Below are 24,071 nucleotides of genomic sequence, written 5' to 3' on the forward strand. Positions count from 1 at the left end.
TTATTAAAAATGCATGTATCATAATAATTAAAAGATATTTGTATTTTTAAGTCAGTACAAAGGAATCAAGGTGAATACTGACCTTTCATTTACTGAAAAAACAGGGGCGGTCGGGTAGCCTAGTGATTAAAGCGTTCGCTCGTCACGCCGAAGTCCCGGGTTCGATTCCCGACAAGGGTACTATATGTGAAGCCAATTTCTGGTGTCCCCCGCCGTGATATTGCTGGAATATTGCTAAAAGCGGCGTAAAACCATATTCACTCACTTACTCACTAAAAAACAACATTAAACATGTTGTACATTTATTTGATCTTCTTATCCAAGAATGGACGTTCCCGTGGGCACATGTCCACCATGGTCATGAATCTGGAGAGGAATTGAGCAATGTTACGTTCGATGAGGTAGGATGAATCCGTAACAATGGCAGATAATCGAGTCTGGACCAGACAATCCAGTGATTGACATCGTGAGCAATTGGGATACGATGACATGCATTAACCAAGTCAGCGAGCCTGACCACCCGATTTCATTAGTCGTCTCTTACGACAAGCATAGTCGAGTTGTACGACAAGCATGGGTTGCAGAAGACCTATTCTACCACGGATCTTCACAGGTCGTCTGCACCATAAAAAATACCAAACTTATGTATTTGACAGACATAGCCTAAGAAGTGCATCAATATCAGCGTTATAGTTCACGTTAACAAATATATGGATCAGAATCTCTTAAACTAATATACTATATGTACTGTAGATTTAATCCTAAGATAATATTGCAAAACACTTGATATCTGATCTACCACGGGATAACTTCTTAGTAATGATATGTACTTACTTTAAACCATGCCATCTTGAATTCTTGTTTGGTAATCATACCATCACCTAATATAAGTAAATAATAATGATAAACGCAGAAGGATAAACAATAGCACTAATGCTTTAGAATGTGGGTTTCTTATCCAGGCGTTACTAATTTATTTATGTACACATTATTTGCAATACAACTCGCACATTGACACTGTTTTCACTGCCATATCCAGAGGGCGCAGGCTCGTGGACTAATACTTTTTCTAAGATTCGAAAAAACACACAAACGTATCATGGCAGCTCTATGATGCATGTATTGGTGTCATAAGCACCACATGCCGCATTAAACGTATATAGTGACTAGTTCACAAAAGTCTAATAATCAAATATGAAATGTTCCGACAGGTACTAACATGCACAACACTTACCCCACATACAGCTAATACAACTTCCAATATGCACAACACTTACCCCACATACAGCTAATACAACTTCCAATATGCACAACACTTACCCCACATACAGCTAATACAACTTCCAATATGCACAACATTTACCCCACATACAGCTAATACAACTTCCAATATGTACAACACTTACCCCACATACAGATAATAAAACTTCCAATATGCACAACACTTACCCCACATACAACTAATACAACTTCCAATATACACTATATTTACCGCACATACAGCTAATACAACTTCCAATATGCACTACATTTACCCCACATACAGCTAATACAACTTCGAATATGCACTACATTTACCCCACATACAGCTAATACAACTTCCAATATACACTATATTTACCCCACATACAGCTAATACAACTTCTAATATGCACTACATTTACCCCACATACAGCTAATACAACTTCCAATAGGCACTACATTTACCCAACATACAGCTAATACAACTTCCAATATACACTACATTTACCCCACATACAGCTAATACAACTTCTAAAATGCACTACATTTACCCCACATACATCTAATACAACTTCCAATATACACTTTATTTACCCCACATACAGCTAATACAACTTCCAATATGCGCTACATTTACCCCACATACAGCTAATATAACTTCCAATATGCGCTACATTTACCCCACATACAACCAATACAACTTTTACTATGCACTACATTTACCCCACATACAACCAATACAACTTTTACTATGCACTACATTTGCACCACATACAACTAGGACAACTTCCAATATGAACTTCATTTACCCCACATACAACTAATATAACTTCCAATATGCACTACATGTACCCCACATACAACTAATACAACTCATACTATGCATTACATTTATCCCACATACATCTAATACAACTTCCAATATACAGTACATGTACCCCACATACAACTAGGACAACTTCGAATATGAGCTACATTTACCCCACAAACAAGTAATACAACTTCCAATATGCACTATACTTACCCCACATACAACCAATACAACTTCTTATATGCACTACACTTACCCCACATACACCTGATACAGCTAGTACTATGCACTACACTTACCCCGCATACAACTAATACAACTTATACTATGCAATACATTTATCCAACATATAACTAATACAACTTATACTATGCAATACATTTATCCCACATACAACTAATACAACTTCCAATATGCACTTCATTTACCCTACATACACCTAATACAAGTTTTGATATGTACTAGGTGTACCCCAAGAAGAATTTCCTCAACATACATCTACTCGTAGCATGAACAGCATTAGCTTGATGTACTTCTACTACAGCTCGTATTGTACACTACTTTCAGACGCCTGCACCTACGGTTAGATCTGCAGCATTGGTTCTGCTATTACGGCTTTTTTGTGAACAATTTCCCAATCCTCATAAGGTAAGAATCCAAACCTACTGTTTGAATCAAAGGCAGTTGTAAAGATGTCCATAGCCTCTGTCATGGTGAGACTGCCGTTATGGTCGTGGTCCTCCATCTTGAACAGCTTCCTCCCCGCAGAGTCATCGCGAGCCAGATCGTGAGCTGCGGTGGTAGCGTGATCCCACACGCTCATGAACTCCGCCTCTGAGATGAGTCCGTCACCTTGAACATCGGTCATTTGACTGGTGCAAAACTGATGATCCGTGTGTCTCTCTAAGCTGGTGTTTTGTTTTTAAAGATTTTATTGACATTAAGAGGTCAATGGCAAAAGCTATTAGATATACAGACAACAGACAATATTGTAAATATTGAACATTGGAATAAATAAAGTTCAAACATGTACAGTGCAATTCTTCCGCTGAAATATTAACATAAGAATACATAGAATATCCTTGTGGTCAGTACGGTATAGTAGTCATCTGGTGAGAAGTTGATAAAATACGAGATGTCAATTAGGATACATTGTAGTATGTTTTATATAATATTATATCTCCGGATCGAAAATGTGACCCCCAACTGAGAATACATTGTTATACAATGACGTCCCGATTGCATTTTTGCGTTTGTTGACATATTGACTTTAAACAAACCAGCATTAAGAGAACTACAGCAATGTCTTCACGTATCACTCTTGCCCAAAGTTGGTGTGATCAGGCAAACTAAATTCAAGGCATCAGCAAAGCTATAAAAACGGTTACGTAAGAGACATGTAGACATTTGACGCTTCGGTGATGTCCGATGCAATTCCCTTGTTTGACTTGTATTATCACAAGTGATACGTAAACACATATCCTTATCATACATTCGATTATGGAAATGTTTTTTGTCGCTTTTATTTGAATGATTAGTATATTTGCTCTTCTATTCCTAGCTAAGGTGAGATGCATTGTCGTTTAAGTGAGCGAGAGAGAGAGAGAGAGAGAGAGAGAGAGAGAGAGAGAGAGAGAGAGAGAGAGAGAGAGAGAGAGAGAGATTAACGTTAAAAGATCATAAGGATTTTCATATATACATGGGGTAGATTAGGTCTTCATCAACCCATGCTTGCCGTAAGAGGCGACTAACGGTGGTCAGGCTCGCTGACTTGGTTGATGCATTTCATCGTATCCCAACTGCGTGGATCGATGCTCATGATGTCAATCACTGGATTGTCTGGTCCAGACTCGATTATTCACAGACCTCCGTCATATAGCTTGGCTCTTGCTGAGTGCGGCGTTAAGCGCCAAACAAACAAGTAAAACCACGTGCGTGTGTGTTATTGTGCTTGGGTTAAATGTTATAAGCTCATTCAATGATGATAGGCTACCAGTTATAACTACTTTCTGTTTCGGCTAGATATGTAATCTTTTAACAACAATAAGAGTTTGCCATTAATACCACATTTTTCAAGTTTACATAATAAACATATATATATATATATATATATATATATATATATATATATATATATATATATATATATATATATATATATATATATATATATATATATAGTGATTTCGCCTTAAAAAATGGTACTTATTATAAATATTTAGGCTTGAAGCTATCATCTAAACTATCATGGTCAGTTTCGTGCAAACAACTCGCACCGTAAGCATCAAAAGCAATTATACCTATCTATAAGTTTTTCAAGCAATATATATAGTATCTTTTTCTACAGCTTGTACTATATTTGACGGCAAAATCGCGCCAATCTTGCTATATGAGGCGCAAAATACAATGACGCTATTGAAAAAGTACATGCTTCCTACTTTAAGCTTCTCCTACTTACTAACTTTATTTATTATTTTCATGTGACTATTCCTTTGTGTGGATATCCCAAGATTTAGGGGATACAATTGTTTTATTATACTATTTCAAACAAAGGTTACAGGATATGTATAGTCAATACTGGCATGATAGTATATCTTCTTCTCGTTTCCTTAGCCATTACAAGGATATCAAATCTGCTATAGAACTAGAGAAGTATATAAGTACGTTATATGATTAATCGCGTGTTAGGGCATTATGTAAATCTAGAGTTTCATTACACAATTTCCATGTAAAATTCACGTAGATTCTAAAAAGGGACGTTGATATGGGTATCTGTAAAAACTGTCAATTAGGAGAAATTGAGGATGAATTTCATGTTTTATTAATATCTGATAAGTATGAACATCTTAGAGAAAAGTATATTCCGATGTTTAACAATAGGCATAAAAACAAGATGTTAGTGATCAGTCTTATAAAATCCAACAACTCTGTTGTTATACGTTCATTAGCCATATTGTTGAAACATATATTCTCTGACAGATAGTTTTTATAGTTTTATAGTTTTTATAGTTATCATACAAGTAATTGTGAGACCCTAGAGTGCCTTGGAACAAATCCAGAGTGGGTAATGGTTGTGTAAATATTTCAAAACAATTTTCTCTAATAACTTACAATGGCATGACGTTTCTATGCACATGGTGTTGTATTACGAAGTTAAACTTTGATAAGATCGATCGATATCACTAATATCTTGCTTATGTCGGGAGATATCTGTTAGGAAGGATTCACAACAATGTTCAAAAAAAGATGATTAGTAGCTTCACCATCACTTGATATAAAGAACGGCAGCCTTGTCAGTATCAGTAAACGCCAATGGTTTATCCGAGGTAGCACTAGGATTAATTGTTTCTTTGATGATGCCTTTTTATGACACATTTCTAATAAAAAAAAATTATTTATTTTCTTACATTTTGTCATAACGGTTCCAGGTCTGAGTTCAATGTTATATACAACAATATTTCATACGTACTTCTGATACAAGCCCCGTTACTTACATAGTAAATGGGCACCTAGTTTTTGAAAAGATGAAGGGGCACGTACCATTGATGTCGAACTTGGGAATGATGACGTGGAACTCCTTCAGAGAGAACTGGCCGTCGTGGTCCAGATCTATAGACATGAACACTTGCTCCCACACGGCATGGTGCTGACTGAAATACATGACCAGCGACACACCTGACGTTATAAATACATTTGTAAGCACGCAAACACGCTAATGATGACATATTCTGATTTGTTCACCTCCTCCACAGATACGGCAATCATGCTTACCCGTGTCGTGAACACATGCTGTCATCAGATATTCAGACGATATATTTCAGGGTTATCGAGAAACGACTGAAATACTACAACAGTTCAAATATACTCTCCCGGAAGCGTCTTTTTTAGACTTCGAATGAAAATATTAATCGGTTGGGGCAACTTTTATAGTGATGACTGTGGTGGAAGCTGTCGTTTTGGTGGCAGCTGTAGTTGCTTTTGCCGGGGTATGTGTTTTAGCGTTGGTAGTTGTATTGGTGATAGCGTTAGTTGCCTCAGTAGTGCTGGAAGTTGTGGTAGTCGTGATAGCCATTGTAATGGTATATCTGTTGTAGATTTGATAGCTGTTGTTGTGCGGTTGTTGCTGTAGTGGTAGTAGGTGTTGTAGTACGGGTAGATGTTGCAGTGGTTTAAGCTGCTGTAATAGTCGTAGTGGAAGTGGAAGCTGAAGCAGTGTTGGTTAGTTGTAGCAGTGTCGGTAAGGGTGATAGCTGTTGTAGTGAGGGTAGCGGTGAGAGCTGTTTTAGTGGTGGTTGCCGTTGTGGTGGTGTTCGTTGTATATGCTGCAATGATTGAAATGTTGTTTGTGGTAGAGATGGTATTGATGGTGGGTGTTATAGTGGTGGTTAGTGTTGTAGTCGTGTTAGTGGTTGATGTGGTAGTAGATGTTGTAGTGATTATATAGTTTTATCGGTAGCTTTCGTCGTGGTAGCCGTTGTTATGGTGATAGCGATGGTAGCGATGATAGTTGTGTAGCTGAAATAGTGTAGGTAGTAGAGGTAGATGTTGCAGTGATGACAGCGATGAGTGACTGAGTATTCTGGGAGGACAGATCCAAATATACGTTTAGTACTACGGTGAAATCAACGAACAGAGCATAAGTGTTGATAGCCCAAGGATCATAATAGGGCGAACATGGGTTTTTACGTCAAATGACGACGCAGAATGTAATGTTACCCTTAACAGTATGATATCTGCTAAAAGAGCAGAGACAAAGAGTCAAAAGAAAAAGAAAAGAAAATCGACTCGCATACATTTAAGCGGCCCGAAGTGTGGGCAGAACTTTTCCCTCAATTCCAAATAATTTTTTTAATTTTAGGGCATTTCTCAAAATTCGACAAACCCCCGTTTTTCCTAAGACTGTATGCACTCAAATACGAGAACACGTTCTAGCCATATATAATAAAATGTACAGTTACCCGAATGCAATGACCACCAGCGCTGGAAGAATCGAAGCTCTCATCTTGAAATGTAACTTTCTACAACATTCAAAGACATGTGTAGATTTATTACTTTGCGCTTATAACAGAACTACCATTTAATGCTGTTAATTAGAAGTTGGTTAATTTCTAAACGAACAAACAATGTGTATACGTGATGATACTGAGAACAACTTATTTTAAAATATGTCATTATAACCAAACTATCAATCCACTTAAATGTAAATGCATGTCATGTCCTCAATTACTTGCCTTATTGAGTTGGTCACTGACGTACAACAGACTAAAACGTGCTGAACATGTATCTCTATCGACTCGTCTGAATAGATAAGATAGTTGTGTGAAGACACATACGTTACCCTCACATGAAGATAAGATGACAGTCATTGTGGTACGGGTGAAAGCAATAGTTCACACCTTGGACTGCAGTAGGTTAGTGTAATAAGTTCATTAATCCTTTGCTATAATTAATGACACAAAGTCACAGGCCGGCGCCCTTGTGCTATTTAAACATGGGATTTCTTTCAAGATGTCGATCGCGAAAGGATATAGCTATATTATTATGCTTTACTTTAATGTAGAAATAGTGTTAATGATAACCTAATACGCTTCAGTTAATGCCAAACTAATAAAATGGTTGAACACATTTTGTTCATTTGAGTGTTTTGCCAAACTGTAATCAATTCTGTATTTCACAAAACAATATACACTGCCGGGCAAACAACAGTATTCATCCACGTTGAGGGTGGCTGAAAATTAAAGGAACAAGAAATAGTTATTCGACGGTGATGTATTTGATACGGGTATCATATATTACATGCATCATATCAAATGAGTGTCTCACAACTGGTAACGTTCACATTGCGTCTCGAGGAACTTGTGGGGTTCAGTGCACATTAATGAAAAGGGTGAAGCAGGTATTGCCATGATCAGTTTGAGTTCAAAAGATACCAATAGCGAATATCACTGCCACGAGCATTAAAGGGCGCCCAGACTCGCCGTCTCATTGATGATGTCATTTTGAATACGTTGCCACTCGTGCCTCAGTGCGGCTTCTAGCTGTAAATGGTTTTGTGGTGGATGAGGACGCCTCCTGATCGTTCAGTAGGGTTTTAGTCTGGTAAGCGAGCTGGTCATGGAGTAACACCGACATTGTGCGCAGTCAATAAATCTAAGTCGACCCTTGCAGTGTGCTGCCTAGCGTTTTCTTGCTTCAAGTGTTCCCTGTAGCAAAGGAATTGTAACACCATGACCATTATTATCGAATAAGCAGAATCTCTTTTCTCAGTAAACAACACTCCCTTCTAGTCACATAACTGCCAGCGTTCTACTGTCCTTGCCCAGTGCCGTTTTCGACGATTATGTTCATGAGCCGAGGCCATTCTACGGAAAGGACGGTAGGCTCGAATACGTCACACATGGGGATGACGTAGCACAGCGTGTCAACTGATGGGGCGACTGATCCGTCGCTGTGGCGACCTTGTCCACAAGGACTGGTCAACCTGTTGCGTCGTAACGCCTGATCTTGCCCCGTCCTAGGTAGTGCCGGGCTTTCTTTAACGTTCAAACAGTCTGAATATGGTTGCCCTTGCACAGTTGAGGTTTCTTGCAATCTTGGTGTGGTTGACACCCATTTGCCTCGTTCCTATGCTCGCCTCTCTTTGTTTTACAGTTACACGTTGCATATCTTTTATGCTTTTACATCACCTGTGGTGTTTTGGCAACGATCCAATGTATTTCCAATGCAAAAGAAATAGTGTTTGGCGATTTATCATTGCTCCACGTGTGTTTCCAAAACCAACGGGTTTGAACCTTGAGTTTGCATTTTTTCAGCCTAGTAACGTTAAGATAAAGTTTTTTAATTTTTTGGTCAAATATATACTTTCTTTTTGCCCGGATGTTTATGACAACATGGGAAATAATAGTGATATACTCTTCCAAGCCTAGATGTATTTATTAAATTTATTGTTGACGCGACACAAACGAAACATATTAAAAACCTGTGTACACGAAATACAAAAGTTTTGATCGGTAATGCACTGGTTTTCCTAGCATTAACCTCTGCGTCAGGCTCTCGTCTGACATTAAACTGACACGCTGTGATGTCACTGGATACCTGTGAAATCTAACTCACTCAAGTATGAAACAATATTGATCACACGAAGACCATACAACAGGCACGGCACTGATGCAAATTACAGAATGGTGTTCTGTCGACCAACCCCGTGTTTCAACATTTCCGGTGCCATCTTGTGATGAAAGGCCCCAGGTTATAAACATATTGCCATATCGACCAGTTTTCCTACTTCAATGTAAAGAAGTCGTAATCAAGAGCGTGCCTTAGGAGTTCTCGCTATTAGTAACGACCTAACATATATCTAATTTGGAACTTAGTGTAATACCCAGCATGTACCAAAATAGCCCAGTTTAAAGGGATCTTCGATTACAGATTCCTTAACGATATCGACGTCACATGCATCACCGCATACTTTTAAACATTGGCTTTAGCTTACACGTCAGATATCACGACGTCATCTATTGACTTCAATACATATAGGTGGCAACACGACTGCAATTGTGAAGGCCTAATGTATGTATATAAAGATGAAATCATTGCACTGAGAGTCACAAAGCTTACCAAACTGTAAATGCGTGTACATTCGAAAGGTGGAATTTAATTATGGACAGTTCGACCACATGAGATCTAATTCAAGGCATAGTCACGATAACTTGTCCAATGACCATTGCCAAACACGTTGTGTATACTTCTATTCCCATCGATTAAATAATTTCAGAGTATTGTGTGCTGCACGTGCTGTTAACACTAAATATGATCTTGTGCTGTGTGTCAAGGCAGACAGATACCGCGACAGATACAAGCCTCCTATCACCGAGCCAGTACCATTATATCCCGATACGGTCATTATTTAATCCATGATGAGCGGACCTTTAACTAAAGTTGGTCCAAATGTGACAAGAAAAGATTGCATTGCACATACTTAGTTACAAGATTCATACGCCATGAGCAAGATCTATCAGAATCTACTGTGTGTATAAGGCCCACATTTCATTAAGCAACGCTAATTTGTATCCTTAATCAAACGTATGAGACTTACATACAATAGCGTATGATAGGTCTTTGCGACTGGACAGCATCTAATCAAAGTATGGGTATAAAACATGTGGAAACGTAACCCGATCAATTGAAAAGACCAACAAATCCATAACCATGGATGAATCTGGAACAGAAAAAATCTAGATGTCGATAACATAAGCAGCTACCCAAGCCGTCAAGACAATCAGTTAATGTTATGTCACATATTGTAGCCCAACACCCCATGTGTGTATAAACCACATAAAAGCATGATCAATCAAGTAGAAGTTAGGAAGTAGACATTAGGTGTACCCACTGGGTTATGGGAATAAGAATGTCTCGACTGCTCACTTGCCTTACGTATGATGTTTAATTAGGTGATTCAAAAAAGAATATCGATGCCACATAACACCAAAGCTCCAGACCGTTCGTTACACTGGCTGGAGGCTTTGAAAGAGATATATTGTAAAGAAACATAGTCATGTACACGTGCATAGGGACGACAGCGCTCCCGAACTCAAATGACTCCGTGCACAGTATGTGTAAAGCCATTTCATCTATTTTAAGAACTCAATTCCATGTTTTCAACCAACAAAAAAGCATTTTCTCATCTTCATGTATAATCAAACACCTGCACTTTTATTTAAGAAATAAACGACGAGTGGGAGTTGTTAATCGTACAATACAAAACTGCATGGAGAATAAGTCATGAGTCCCAAGCGGTTTATTCTCCCTGCACTGTTTTATTGTACGATAAACAACTCCCACTTGTTTGTTCCTTATATGAGACATCAACATTTATGTACGACCTCTTTAAGGATTATGATAAAATGTACAAGATTGAAACCTATTTATCCGTATCTAAATAATGATGACTCCCTCAATAGAATCCGACCTCGGTAATGTCGGACAGTTTATATTATGTACAGGTGAGTATTTTCCGCATATTCTCACATTCAACACGTCGATTACCTGTACCTTTTCTCCCAATACCGATTGTCATATCTCTCCCGCTTTTGGATGCGATCGTTCAGCAATTGCGTATATCTGTGTTGCCCCAGCTACAACTCACAAGACACTCCCCTCGCAGATATAACGTTGTCAAATATACGACGTGATCAAGTTGCGAGCGCATGTTCGAATCATCAGAAATGACGTCATGATAGAACAATGTATCATCGTGAAATAAACCACACTTCGTTCTTCATTGTTCTTTGTGATTTATCGCGTAGCTACCCTATATTCAAGTTTTGTTTGTTTGTTGTTTAACGTCGTACTCAGCAATATATTCCAGCTATATGACGGCTGTCTGTAAGTAATCGAGTTTGGACTACATCCACAAGAAGTAGACGAGTCATATGTATGTATCGTTCCTCATTTTGTCAAATCAATGTTAGAAGAGAATCAAGCGGGTCAATGTTGTTATTGGGGGAATTAAGTATCCCAGAACTATAATCTCACACCAAACGCTCTTAACTTAGGTATAAGACTATTAGGGACAATACCCTTTTAAGAAATACTATTTGAGATATATCTATTATGGGGTTAATTCGATATAATTTCTTAATGTGATTTTATCCGACACAGGGCTTTTCGTTTGACGAGAGGTCGGTCACATGACAGCGAAACTGATGTTCATAAGTGTATGAACGACATACATTAACGTTTCATACGTTATATAATTATATCGAATTAGCAAGGAAGTAAAGAGTGGCCTTTAACAGAAAATACAGCATGTGTTGATTCCTTCTCAAATACCATTTGTGGTAATAAATAGAATATTACATTCACTACGATCTCACATCTAATATATTGTTTTCGTAAAATAATTTTCAGTTTGACAGAAATTAACTTTACTCGGGACAAAACGTCATGTTAAGCTGAGTGTAATATCCTATGATTGTGCGACACCATATGCAGATGGCCTGGATCATCCACTGGTTTCACTTGTCAGACAACACAGCAGATTGCCGATTGACTACAGTGAAGCTATGCTAAAGTTGACTCTCACGAGCTACTTGAGGGCTAGGCTGTGACAAACGTGGGTTCTTACTGTCATTTCAATTTTTCAAATGTTAAGAAAACTGTTACATGTATCAATGCAGCGCAATATAGCTGGACTTGTCTGGATTAGCATTTATCAGGCTCAGGCTTTAAACTTACATATAGGGGCCCGTGAAGATCCTGGGTAGATTAGGTCTTCTGCAACCCATGTTTGTCGTAAAAGGCGACTATGCTTGTCGTAAAAGGCGATAACGGGATCGGGTAGTCAGGCTCGCTGACTTGGTTGATGCATGTCATCGATCCCAATTGCATGGATCGATGCTCATGTTGTCAATAACTGGATTGTCTGGTCCAAACTCGATTACTTACTGACAGCCGTCATATACCTGGAATATTGCTGAGTGCGACGTTAAACAACAAACAAACAAACAAAACTTAAACATAGTGTAGCTACGCGATAAATCACAAAGAACAATGAAGAACGAAGTGTGGTTTATTTCACGACGAAACATTGTTCTATCATGACGTCATTTCTGGAGATTGAACATGCGCTCGCAACTTGATCACATCGTATATTTGACAACGTTATATCTGCGAGGGGAGTGTCTTGTGAGTTGTAGCTGGGGCAACGCAGATAAATAAAATTGTCGTTTGATCTACATCATTTGCGGTAAAACATAATGAGTAAAAATTGTAAGAAGTTTCTTTCACGTTATGTGAGTTCAGTGGAGTATGAACCGTCAAAGAGTTAGGGCTAGACTATATGAACTTTGGAGCTTGCGACCTTCACTCTCAAATACATGTTGGGTAATACAGCATTGTCCTTTTGTCAAGAGGAATAAGCAGAGCACAGGATAGCAAAGCATACTTGTAACAGCATGGCATGGCACAGCGTAGCATAGCATAGCATCTCCAAGCAAAGCATGGATGAAGGAAAGTGTATTCCCGGTATAGAATATTACATTGTGCATACTTAAGTGTGGTACTTCCTATTGCTTCTAACCTTGTGTTTTCACACGTCAAAGCGAATATACATGTACCTAATAAAAAATGTAATAACTTATGTTGAAATGAAACTGAGTGAAACTAGGATTAACAAGTATTTCAACATATCAAAACGATCACTGACTAATCCCTTATTAATTATAACCGCTTCACAAAACCGATCAAATGAATCATGTGCCTATTCTAATACCAGCAAGTAGTCGCAGTGCGGTGGTGGATCGATGGGCGCCAGATGATGCTAAGACCTCGAGGAAATGCCTGTGTGGAAAGCCACACCGATCAGTATGTCTCCTGCTGCTAGCAGGTGCGTGGTCACTCTCGAGATTACCAGAAAAAACTGACCTGTCAATAGACCGCCATTACAAGAGACAGCAGACTCACGCTGAACCGGACATTGCCATCTCAACAGCTGGACGTGAAGTGAGTTTAGGATTTTGTGAAAGAAATGAATTAACCAGTTTCTTCATATGATATATAAGTCCTAAAAGCGGTGGAGTATTTGTATTGTGGCAGAATTAGATCGTGGATCCACCTTGCGGCAACAACAGGTAAGTTCGAGTACAACTGATACTGTTGATATTCACTCAGTTGCAATGTTTCCGAAGAACAAATGGGTTATTTTTGGAATGTTATGTTTGTCATGTTAATTTGCCTTCTTTATTGGCTGTTTCAAAATTATGTTAACTGAGTTTTCCCATCTGTTTGTTGTGAAAGTTAAGTTATCGATTATCCTGCTTTGTCATAAAAAAGCAACGGTATTACTTATTCTTATTTAATGAGTTTCAAAATGATGACACGAAAACCAAACGACAATGGCAATGTTATGGACTGGAAGAATCGTGAATAGTAGGATGGATCTCAACTCTTTGAGAGCATGCTAATTATAATTTGCAGACAGATATATGATAACAGAGTTTGATATTTATGCTTCTGTAGAATGTAGAAAAATACTGGAAGCTATTAAATGGGAAATCAAAAGCAATCTTGGGAATTTGTTTTGGAAATAAAACGAGGTCAGAATACGTGTAATAGGGTAAATCTTAAAAGAAGTCAGTGGAATTAATTCAATTTGATATGAAAGTCTGTTCTATAGCTTGTATATGCAACAGTCTTTGAAATATTGTTCCATAAAGTTTTGTTCATTGTTGGATATGGAAGAGAAGTATGATCCTGGTCTGCAACAAGATACCCGATCCAAACCATTACGTCGCCTCAAAGTCCCAAATCTAAGAGAGTTGTAAGGTCCAAACTAGTCTATGTAACTGTCCAGTGACAAACCGTTTTCAAGTCAGGTGACATGGAGATAGAATAGGTTGGTACTGAAAGTTGGACCAAGCAGACAATTGAAAACGGAGATTTCGCTCTCAAATTCAATATTACAAAGAAAAGATATATGTTCAGCATGATGATATTATCAGTATCTTGCATTTTCAATTAAATAAATGAAACGTTTGTCATAATATAGTTCGCTATTTCATTTCAATTTGAAAAGGAGTTAGAACAGTCTGAAGCTACATTCACCACCATCTTTTTGAACCAATAATATCATGAATAAAAGTGGAGATACACCAATGTTGTCACTACATTTTTCTACATGTAATAGAGTGTGAACGAACATATTTTGCTAGGTGAGGGTCGGGTAGCCTAGTGGTTAAAGCGTTCGATCGTCACGCCGAAAACCCGGGTTCGATTACTAACATGGGTACACTGTGTGAAGCCCATTTCTGGTGTCCCCCGCCGTGATAAAGCTGGAATATTGCTACAAGCGGCGTCCGAGTGTCAGTTCTTGCTTTCTTGATCGGGCTGTCAAACTTAGAGCACATTAAGTTAGAACATCATTGATGGTGACTTTTCAGTCATAAATATCGAACGTCTACCCCAGATCATATCTCATCATATATTCTGGGAATGAGATTCCGATTTGCGTAAAAGACAGAATAGTTGTAAGAATCGTATAAATGGGTCACTAAAAATCAGTGATAACACCAGGTGTTCGTGAAAACTGTAATTTAAGCATATCTTGCCTTACCAGTAGCATCCCCCTCTCACACAATGTGCATAAAACGTTTGTGTTCCTTGCCATAAACACGTCACGTGGTGTCTGTCGAACGAGTTCATAGTTACATTTACAGTTACATTCATTTGAATCTCAAACCTCTTACAGTTCCATTCTCGACAACCCCTTCATTTTAACGATTTGCTAGTCTTGAGTAAAGAGTGTAGTTTTGCGCCTCATCATTAATTCTCTTTCAATGTATTTTTTGGGAGGGAGGGGTTGCCAGCCCAGTGGTTAAAGCGCCACCCTGAAAACACGGTTACCGTTCCCCACACAGGTACGAAGTGTGAAGCCCATTTCTGGTGTCTCCCGACATATTATTGCTGGAATATAGTTAAAGGCGGCGTAAAACCATACTCACTAACTCAATCAATCAATCTAATAGCAGTGGTTTGCTTCTGTACAGTTTAATTATCATGATACGTTTTGCGCGTTGTTTTAAGATTTTGTGAAGTTTATACGACAGCCTAGCCCAAACAAACTGTCTGGTAAGAAGTCACCTAGGAATTGAAGGATATAAGATATATACATGTACGTAAGGTAATCAAACTTTGAAAAATAGATCATGAAAATCTATCTTTTACATTATTTTGGGAAAATGTTCAGGTCTTATTTATTCTTTAAATTCATAGTAAACTCACTACATTCCTTTGTAACTTTAGAGTTCTAACATATGTATTAAATGTTCTCGTTGATATATAATATGATTTCGAAACTGAAAGGAGCCATAACTTTACCTTGGATTTTAAAACTAGCTTTTGTATCTTGTGCGTGTGCCATCTAGTTTCTTAACGCTAAAGAAGTATTTAAACAATTTATCTAAAAATTTGAAGTTGTGAAATGAGTCTAAAGTATTTGGCTTACGAAGTCCCTGGTGAATGATAGCTGTGTGTGTGTGTGTGGGGGGGGGGGGGGGGGGGGGGGGTGTCCAGAAAAGGTTCATTTCTAGTTGTAATATCTGCTTAAAACAGATTTGAAAAACTGAGAGTTTCTAAAAATGAATCATCTTAATCTATCTCCATGTCACCAGATGCTTGTTTTGATAATACTTAACACTTAAGAATGAAACTATATATAAACATAAGCTTCTGATATCCAAACTAAAATATACTACATATTACAGGTTCCTTCATTCTTTCATCATAAAATGACAACACTACAAAACTTCAACAGCTATTATCTCAATACTGTAGTAGTCGAACTTACACCACTCTTGTTTTAAGGCGACGATTATATCGTGTTATTACTGAATCGGCATTACACCAAAACGTCACACAAATAGTGATTGAAGACCGTAGTTTATGGTGACATTTACTTCAGAAATTATTGGGAAACACTTATGATGAACATTGTGTATTTTCAGACTCGTTTGCATTTTTTATAAGATCAAAAGACAACAAACATTGAAATAACTAGACGTGCAACCTACTTGTGTTTCCATTTCAGATTCTAATGTTAATATGACATTCAGGATGCTTCATTGACAAAGACTGACACAGTTCAAGAAAATCAATACCAATCTGCCTATAATAAACAACACGTGAGACCATGCCCTTACAGTGTAAGCAGTGCCATGGCATTAGACCAATGACGAGAATGCGGTAATTGGTACAAACCGTTCTTTGTCTGGCATCACTGATTGGCTGCGTAGTCCATTGTCGTATGTTAACTGAATCTTGGATGATTCAAAGGCTCGGCAATGCTTACATGAGTGAGTGACTATAGTTGCCGGCACGTTGTTGGGACCATCTGGACAATGGAGTGTCGCGACCGGATAGGGCTTTTTCCTGAAGAGGTCTTCAAGTTATGGACATGTTCCATGTGCTACAGCTACCTTTTCCCTGACGCAGTGCCACTGACACCAAACGGTTCCAAAAACTTCCCAAAGTTGGATACATGGAACGGAAGCGCCTCATACACCCCCGACATCGAGAACAGTACATCTAAAGATTTGATATGTGCCACGCTGTCAAGTGACGATTGCCGACGATGGTCATCATGTTGCATCGCTGCTCTTATGTGCTGTCAGAGACAAATTTCAATAACCTTTAATGACCCTCCTGGTCACTATTGTCCACCGACATGGGATGGATTTAGTTGCTTCGAGGCAACTCGGGCTGGCACAAAGGCAATCATTTCGTGTCCTTCCTACATCGACCAAGCTGTTCCAACTGGTAAGCGAAAATGTTTGTGTGTTGTGGATAATGAAATGACAAGGATTGCTGATAGTCGATATGTCAACATAGTTTGCTGTTGTATTGGTATTCGAGATAAACGACTTTCAGGTGATGAGTCGATTTCGTTTAATATCAGTCTACCACACTGAATACAACCTCCAGGTGAGGTATTATTACATTCAATCAATTTTGAATTAGTTTTTCGGTCTGTTGAGTGTGAGCCCGGTTCCCAGATTTGCGTCGAATATGTTGCTCGGCCTGCCACAACCTTACCTGCGCTTTGTGGGTTTCACCAAGGTAAGAAACATATACGGGCATACATTATGTTCCCATCAACATGACGTCCAAGCGGGAAAGATGTCGAATGATATTAACGCCATAGTTCTGCTTCTTCTTATACAATCTCCTTTCAACGATGTTCTTGCCTCAATGAATTTTGAACGTATTTTACAACGATTAATGTGCATTATCATAAAGCTCTAGTTCTTGTTCATATTCATACTAACGGAACAAGTAACTCTGCTTCATATAAAGTTCAATAAAAAGAAATTTATAAAGAAATTAAATAATGCATATTTCAATACATAATCATAAATACATCTCCTCGAGTCGTGATTAACAATTTGCACGTGCATGCCAATGCACGGCGCACACTTGAATGTTTGCGTGCTTTTTGAGAGCATGATACTCACACCGGCGACTATTTAAAGTGAACAGAAAACAATGATTATTTCGCTACATTGTGCTCATAACACTTTCGTTTAAACGTAAATAACGCTTACGCAAATGCCACGGCTTGCTGAAAATCAACGCCTTTATGCTTCAAAAAAGAGTGACTCAAAACGAAGTTGCAAGACATTTCAATGTTAATCGAAACACAAAATAATCTCTTTGGAGACCTTATCTACAGCAGGGCAACACCCATGATTTGCCACGGGACAAATGATGCAAGTGCAGGGACGTAAGGTCACGTTGCCGCAAGATGATGCCCGCTCTCACGTTGCACGTGTTGTAACAGATTGTTCTAGGCAGCATAACATTGTTGTACTGCCATGGCTTCTTGTTTCTTAAGACATTTCCACCATAGACCATGTCTGTGATGAGATGTGATGACGCCTACGACAGGACCAGCACCAGCCGGTAACGCTAGCCGAGCTGTGCTAATCTTTGGTGGACAGGCTGTTTTCAAGCATCATCTTGTGTCTTCAATGCGCCGCCACCACTTCCGTGCCTCTATCAACGCAAATTGTGGTAACAACCGATATTGGACATTGCTAATTGAGTTGTGAGACCTACCCCTCTTTTATGGCGTGTCGCCAGCTATGGGATTTGTCAGAGAATTTTAAAATTATAATCAGACGAATGACCAAATCTTGTGTTGTTATGTTCACTGACACTTGAAGCACAGTTACTTTATTTTCGTCAGAATATCTTAAATCCGTGCCTAAGATGCAAGAAGAGCATAGCGATGTGAAGGTTCAAAGTCAACAAGCTAGATTGTGAACTATGAAGTGATCAAAGATTAGGGAGGAAACGGTTCATTCACATCTAAAAAGAGACCGAAACTTCAGAGGTGAAAAAAAGGGATTTTGTTTATTTTAATTCGATAACAAGGAGACATAATGTTTTTTTCATTTCTTTCCCTCCGTAATATTTAAGTAATCTAAATACTCAATAAAATATTAGACTGGTTCAGGTGAAATGTACATTATGCACACCCAATCAAATATCGTTTATCTGTAATAATGAAAGTATTATATAATGAACGCCTTAAGCAACGCATAACATAACGAACACTTGATATAACAAACTCATTTTTTACCATCCCTAAATGATGGTTATGATGTCTTAATGTTAGTTCATTTTTTTTATTCAATACGTATAGGCCACAGGCCTTTGTGTACAGAATATAATAATACAGACAGGCTGTTAAATTTGGGATAATACATTTCCTTCAACATGAGCATTATAAATGTATTTAGCTAAATTTACTACAGTGTCAGGATCTTGCGATGATAAAAGGGGGATGAATTTGTGATAGTTTGGATGGAGTTAGAACTTGGATTTAATATAAGTTTGTCTTTAGTTATCAAATACGGGGCAGATAAAATTAAAGTGATATTCCTCTTCAACACAGTTTACGTTGCATAACTTACATTTACGTAGATTTCGTGGAACGTTTGCATGCCGCCAACGTTCGATTACTAGATCATGACAGCTTAATCGAAATCTTGAAAGAACAGTTTTTAGCTTTAACTGACAGCATGAGTTTCAGATAGGTTTTACAATTTGTAAAAGTTTTGAACTGTGCATAATAATGCATCTTTAAGGAGTAAAGTAGTTCACAATGCTATGTTTGCTGACAGTTGTGTCTCAAACATTGTTTAACCATTTTTAGAACTATTGTTTTGTTTCCATACGTTTGTAAAAAACACACATCGCCAAATCCTAGTTTACACTTACAATTTCTCAGCTTTGTAATTCAATTTGTCTTCCCTTCTTCATCATAGATACACATCATATTAGATCATTTTTTAGGTATGCGACATTCAGACATTGTGAGAATATTTAGCCAATATTTACCACATTTATGAATTACATGTTCATGAATCGGGTGTCTACCACATTCCCCAAACACTCCATTGTTTGATGCTAACATGGTTACACCAAGGAACCGCTAGCAAGCATATAACTTACCATATCGAGTTGTTTAACGTTTTCAAACCTCCAAACAAAAGCACCCTAGAGCAGTATAGGTAGAACTTTACTATCGAATATTTTAAAGTAGAAATCATAGGGAAAAGGACGTAGGGAATTTACACTTCTCAAAATAGCTATCCAAACCAGTTTAGCTTGTAAAGCTATGGTATCAAAGATTATTGACCAGTTGAGCCAATTGTCAAAGCACAATCCTAGATAGGTGTATCCTGAAACAACTTCAATCCTATCATCTTTAATAAACCACTTTTCGAAACGTTCGCCCCCACACAACAACAGCCTTTGTTTTAGACATATTAACTGATATTTGCCACGTGTCACAAAATTTAACTTTCTAATTATAACACTATCCCAAAAGAGTATCAAGTCACCAGCAAATAAAGGTAAGAGAACATGAATAACATCTAGATGTAACAAGACACCTTCTGGACATTCATGATCCATCTGAATAACGAACTTATTTATGAAGAACTGAAATAGAAAGGGGCTCAGCACACATCCTTGTCTGACACCAGTAGGGCAATTAAAACCCTATTTGACCGAACACATGATTTAACATCCCTATAAATTGACTGTAAAATTTTTAACACATTTTTGGGCTTAAACCATGTTTATGAAATACTTTCCACAGAAGATGACGTTATACGTAATCAAACGCCCTTGTGAAATCATAAAAGTTGCCACCCTTACGTGAGAGACAACGCTGGACAACAGCATTTAGAACAGAGCAATTATCTGCGGTAGCATAAGTATTTCTGAATCCAGACTGACATTCAGATATGTTTGATAGGCTATTAATCCAAACTCCTCCCCAAAATTGAGGTAAATACTTAGCTTATAATACTTCAAAGAATAATTGCCCTGTAGTTGTCAGAAATGGTCTTATCTCCTTTTTTGTGCAAAGGTATTATGATGCCAATTGACCAATTACCAGTAAAAACACCACTATCACACATGCAATTAAACAATATCTCAAAACATAGAGTAATCATGTTTGACGAGTGCTTTAGGTATTCACTTGAAATATGATCTATGCCAGCAGACTTATTGTTCTTGAGAGAGGTAAAACTCTCCAATATTTCATGTCTTGTTATGGGACTATCAAGAATGTCATGTGAGATGTCTTTTTCGTCTTTGGTTTGGTCATTGCTGTTCCCAGTAATCCATGAATGCCCATTCGTCCGCAGCGATAGGATTATGATTAATTTTAGTTAAGGCAACATATTCAAGAAATGCAACATCAGCAAGAAGGAGAATCAGTCTTCGTCTTGAAATGTATTAAATCGACACAATGATTGCCGCAGTTTTTTATGACAGATTATGATTGGCTCATCCAGGTCAAAAGAAGCCGACGTGAAGAAGCTACGTAATCCGTTTCTACCTCATTACGTACATGTACGTAAAAGTTTGTAAGAGCGCATTCACATAATGTTAACGACGAGCATTGATCTTTCAATCACTGAGCATGGATCACGACTACACATGTTCATCTTATATCAATGACAGACTGGTTATGTGGCTCAAGGACGTTTTTTTCATGTTACGTGAAGCGTCTGTGAAGGCTAAAGATGTACTTTTAATGTTGGACTGCTTTCAAAATCAATTCCCCCGAAACTGATTTTAACATTTGGAGTGGAATTGTATTGTTGTTTTGTATACCCGTGGTACATCAACAGCTTTGTAGTTTTATCAACTGATTTTTTTTATGAGAAAAACAGCTGGAACTACGAACATTTTTGTTAACTATAATTGCATAACTCATTTTCTTATGTCGAACCTGATTTTATCTGATTTGTTTGTACTGTACTGTCTCGAAACTTCTGTATGATACCAGTGCTCCTTTTTTTCTTTTCCAGACAGTGACATATCACATAATACCACATATAAGACCATAATGTTAAATGAGGAACACATCTCATAAAACCACGCATCAAAACTGTTAACTTTTAGCTTGACTTTAAAACCTGAAAACTTGTACATTTCCGTGTTGTCCTGGATTCCAAAGCTCCATAACAATCTGTACAAAGAGAGATGTATTGTTGGGTCCAGCAAATGTGCCCGCAAACCCTGTCTCAGAGATTACCTACAATCCTTGACACAGCCCAGAAAGGATTGTTTTAATTCTAAGAAAATATTTCAGACAATGTGAAATATCTGCAAGCTCACAAATGTTACTTCAATCTTCAGGTCAGTTTCTAAAGTTTACGGAGACAGCACTATGTGTAATGCTGGATTTTCTCACAGATACCATCTGCTTCCGGTTTATCGATGATCTTCTATCGTTGGTCAGCCAAATGCCAACTGCTTTACTCACCTGTTTTAGAAAGAAAAGGGACCAGTGAAACCAACCGCCTCATCTATCTCTATTTAGATCTTTGCATAGAGATTCATAAGGACAACAAAACTATCCACAATTGTGTATGACAGGGGGATGATTTCACCTCCCCATTAGTCAACTTTCCATGTATGACGAGTAATTTCCAGCAGCGCCAGATTTTAACTTATGAGGTACAATCGAGCATGCTCTTTCTTCGATGATCTCAAGGAGCGTCATACAACTCCTTGTTGTTTCGTCAGGGTAACAACATTCAGGGCCTTAGTAAAAGTTTCGAATGTTTTATGGTAGAAATGTGAAGGACCTTTCTAAATTGGATGCGTCAGTTACAAAAAGATGACGCGTGAGGCAATTCCCTATCTTGCCTTATACCATATGTCCTCATGTTGATGTCTTTTCAGGTGAACAATGGACTTGGTTGTACATGTGTTTTTGAAGTACACCACCGATGGGACAGGCTACGCCCACCTTTTCGCGAACTTCTGGTGTCATCACTATAAGATAGTGATTCATAAACACATGTTTATGATATGATCGGGAGCATACAGTAGACTCGGCTTTTAGGGGTGGATTCTTGCGATTTTGGAAAGCATTTTGTCTTGTTTACTTATTTGAACAGTATTTCAACAGAAGAAAGGAGAAAGAGCATTTCCAAAGTCAAGAAAGCCATGTTGATCATATGAGAACATTTTCAAGTCTTTAGCTTATATCAAATAATCGTATTTTTATAACATCGTCCAATCCAAATATAATTTGCTCATTAAATATTGGATCCTCGGAGTTGCGTTTGTTTATAGATTGCTTCAGTGAATACAGCGGTATGCGAGAGTCCTGGATCGCAGAGAGCTTCTATTTGACCGGAAATGTTTAACCTATAACATCTTAGTGTGGATTTTGTCCCATTGTAATACTTCTATTTGCCTTCTAGGATATAAGATTGATTCTGTAGTCCCGTGGCAGAGCGTCCGCCCGGAGAGCGGAAGGTCCAGCGTTCGATCCCCGACCCTGGCATACCACAATGCGCTCGGCAAAAAGGGGCTAAAACATGGACTGGTCGGCTCGGTGTATACTGTGTCTGAGTAAGGTATTCATATTAAACTGCCGCATGGTATTTCAGTGGGCTAGCTCTATAAAATCGGACAAGTACAAGCAGCTCCACACATACACACGTGCATGTAAGCGATGTTAATTACCTCCTCTAAAGCCTTTGGAATCGAGGACAAGGGACGTGTTTAGGTGTGTGTTTTAACATTCTTCGCTGCCCGTGAAGATTCTGGTCAGAATAGATCTTCAGCAACCCGTGCTTGCCGTAAGAAGCGACTACGCATTTCGTAAGAGACGACAAACGGGATCGGGTGGTCAGGCTCACTGACTTGATTTGCATGTCATCGTATCCCAATTGCGTGGATCGATCCTCATGGTGTCAATCATTTGATGAGTGCAGCGTCAAGCAACAAACAAACAGTCTTCAGAGTGTGATATTCTGTTCAGTAATTCCAGCTTCTAGACACAAGAACGTGTTAAAGAGTCCCATTTTAAACCCACCTCCCTCACTCACTGATCGGATTAGAAGATGTTCATAACATGACACTGTCGAACACGGTTATTATTATTAAACATATGTGTTCCAGGAATGATATGTGAAGTTTA

At 38.3% G+C, this 24,071-nt stretch overlaps 2 protein-coding genes across 2 annotated transcripts in view; one reads left to right on the forward strand and one right to left on the reverse strand.

The window, feature by feature from the left end:
• Nucleotides 1-285: 285 nt before the first annotated feature.
• Nucleotides 286-7,353, reverse strand: LOC139470268 (uncharacterized). Its single transcript, XM_071252615.1, has 6 exons — nucleotides 7,285-7,353; nucleotides 7,012-7,071; nucleotides 5,594-5,703; nucleotides 2,720-2,905; nucleotides 835-881; nucleotides 286-366 (listed from the first exon to the last, which is right to left on the reverse strand). The coding sequence occupies exons 2-6, from the start codon at nucleotides 7,053-7,055 to the stop codon at nucleotides 316-318; spliced, it is 438 nt and encodes a 145-aa protein (XP_071108716.1). The 5' UTR covers nucleotides 7,056-7,071; nucleotides 7,285-7,353; the 3' UTR covers nucleotides 286-315.
• Nucleotides 7,354-16,947: 9,594 nt separating this feature from the next.
• LOC139470054 (calcitonin gene-related peptide type 1 receptor-like) overlaps nucleotides 16,948-24,071 on the forward strand; it is a 125,925-nt gene continuing 118,801 nt past the window's right edge. The window contains exon 1 of the mRNA XM_071252342.1: nucleotides 16,948-17,365. Coding sequence (XP_071108443.1) covers nucleotides 16,948-17,365 — 418 coding nt within the window. The remainder of the gene's footprint in view (nucleotides 17,366-24,071) is intronic.

This window comes from Haliotis cracherodii, unplaced genomic scaffold (genome assembly GCF_022045235.1).
Source record: "Haliotis cracherodii isolate W230 unplaced genomic scaffold, xgHalCrac1.p SCAF_20, whole genome shotgun sequence".
NCBI lineage: Eukaryota > Metazoa > Mollusca > Gastropoda > Lepetellida > Haliotidae > Haliotis > Haliotis cracherodii.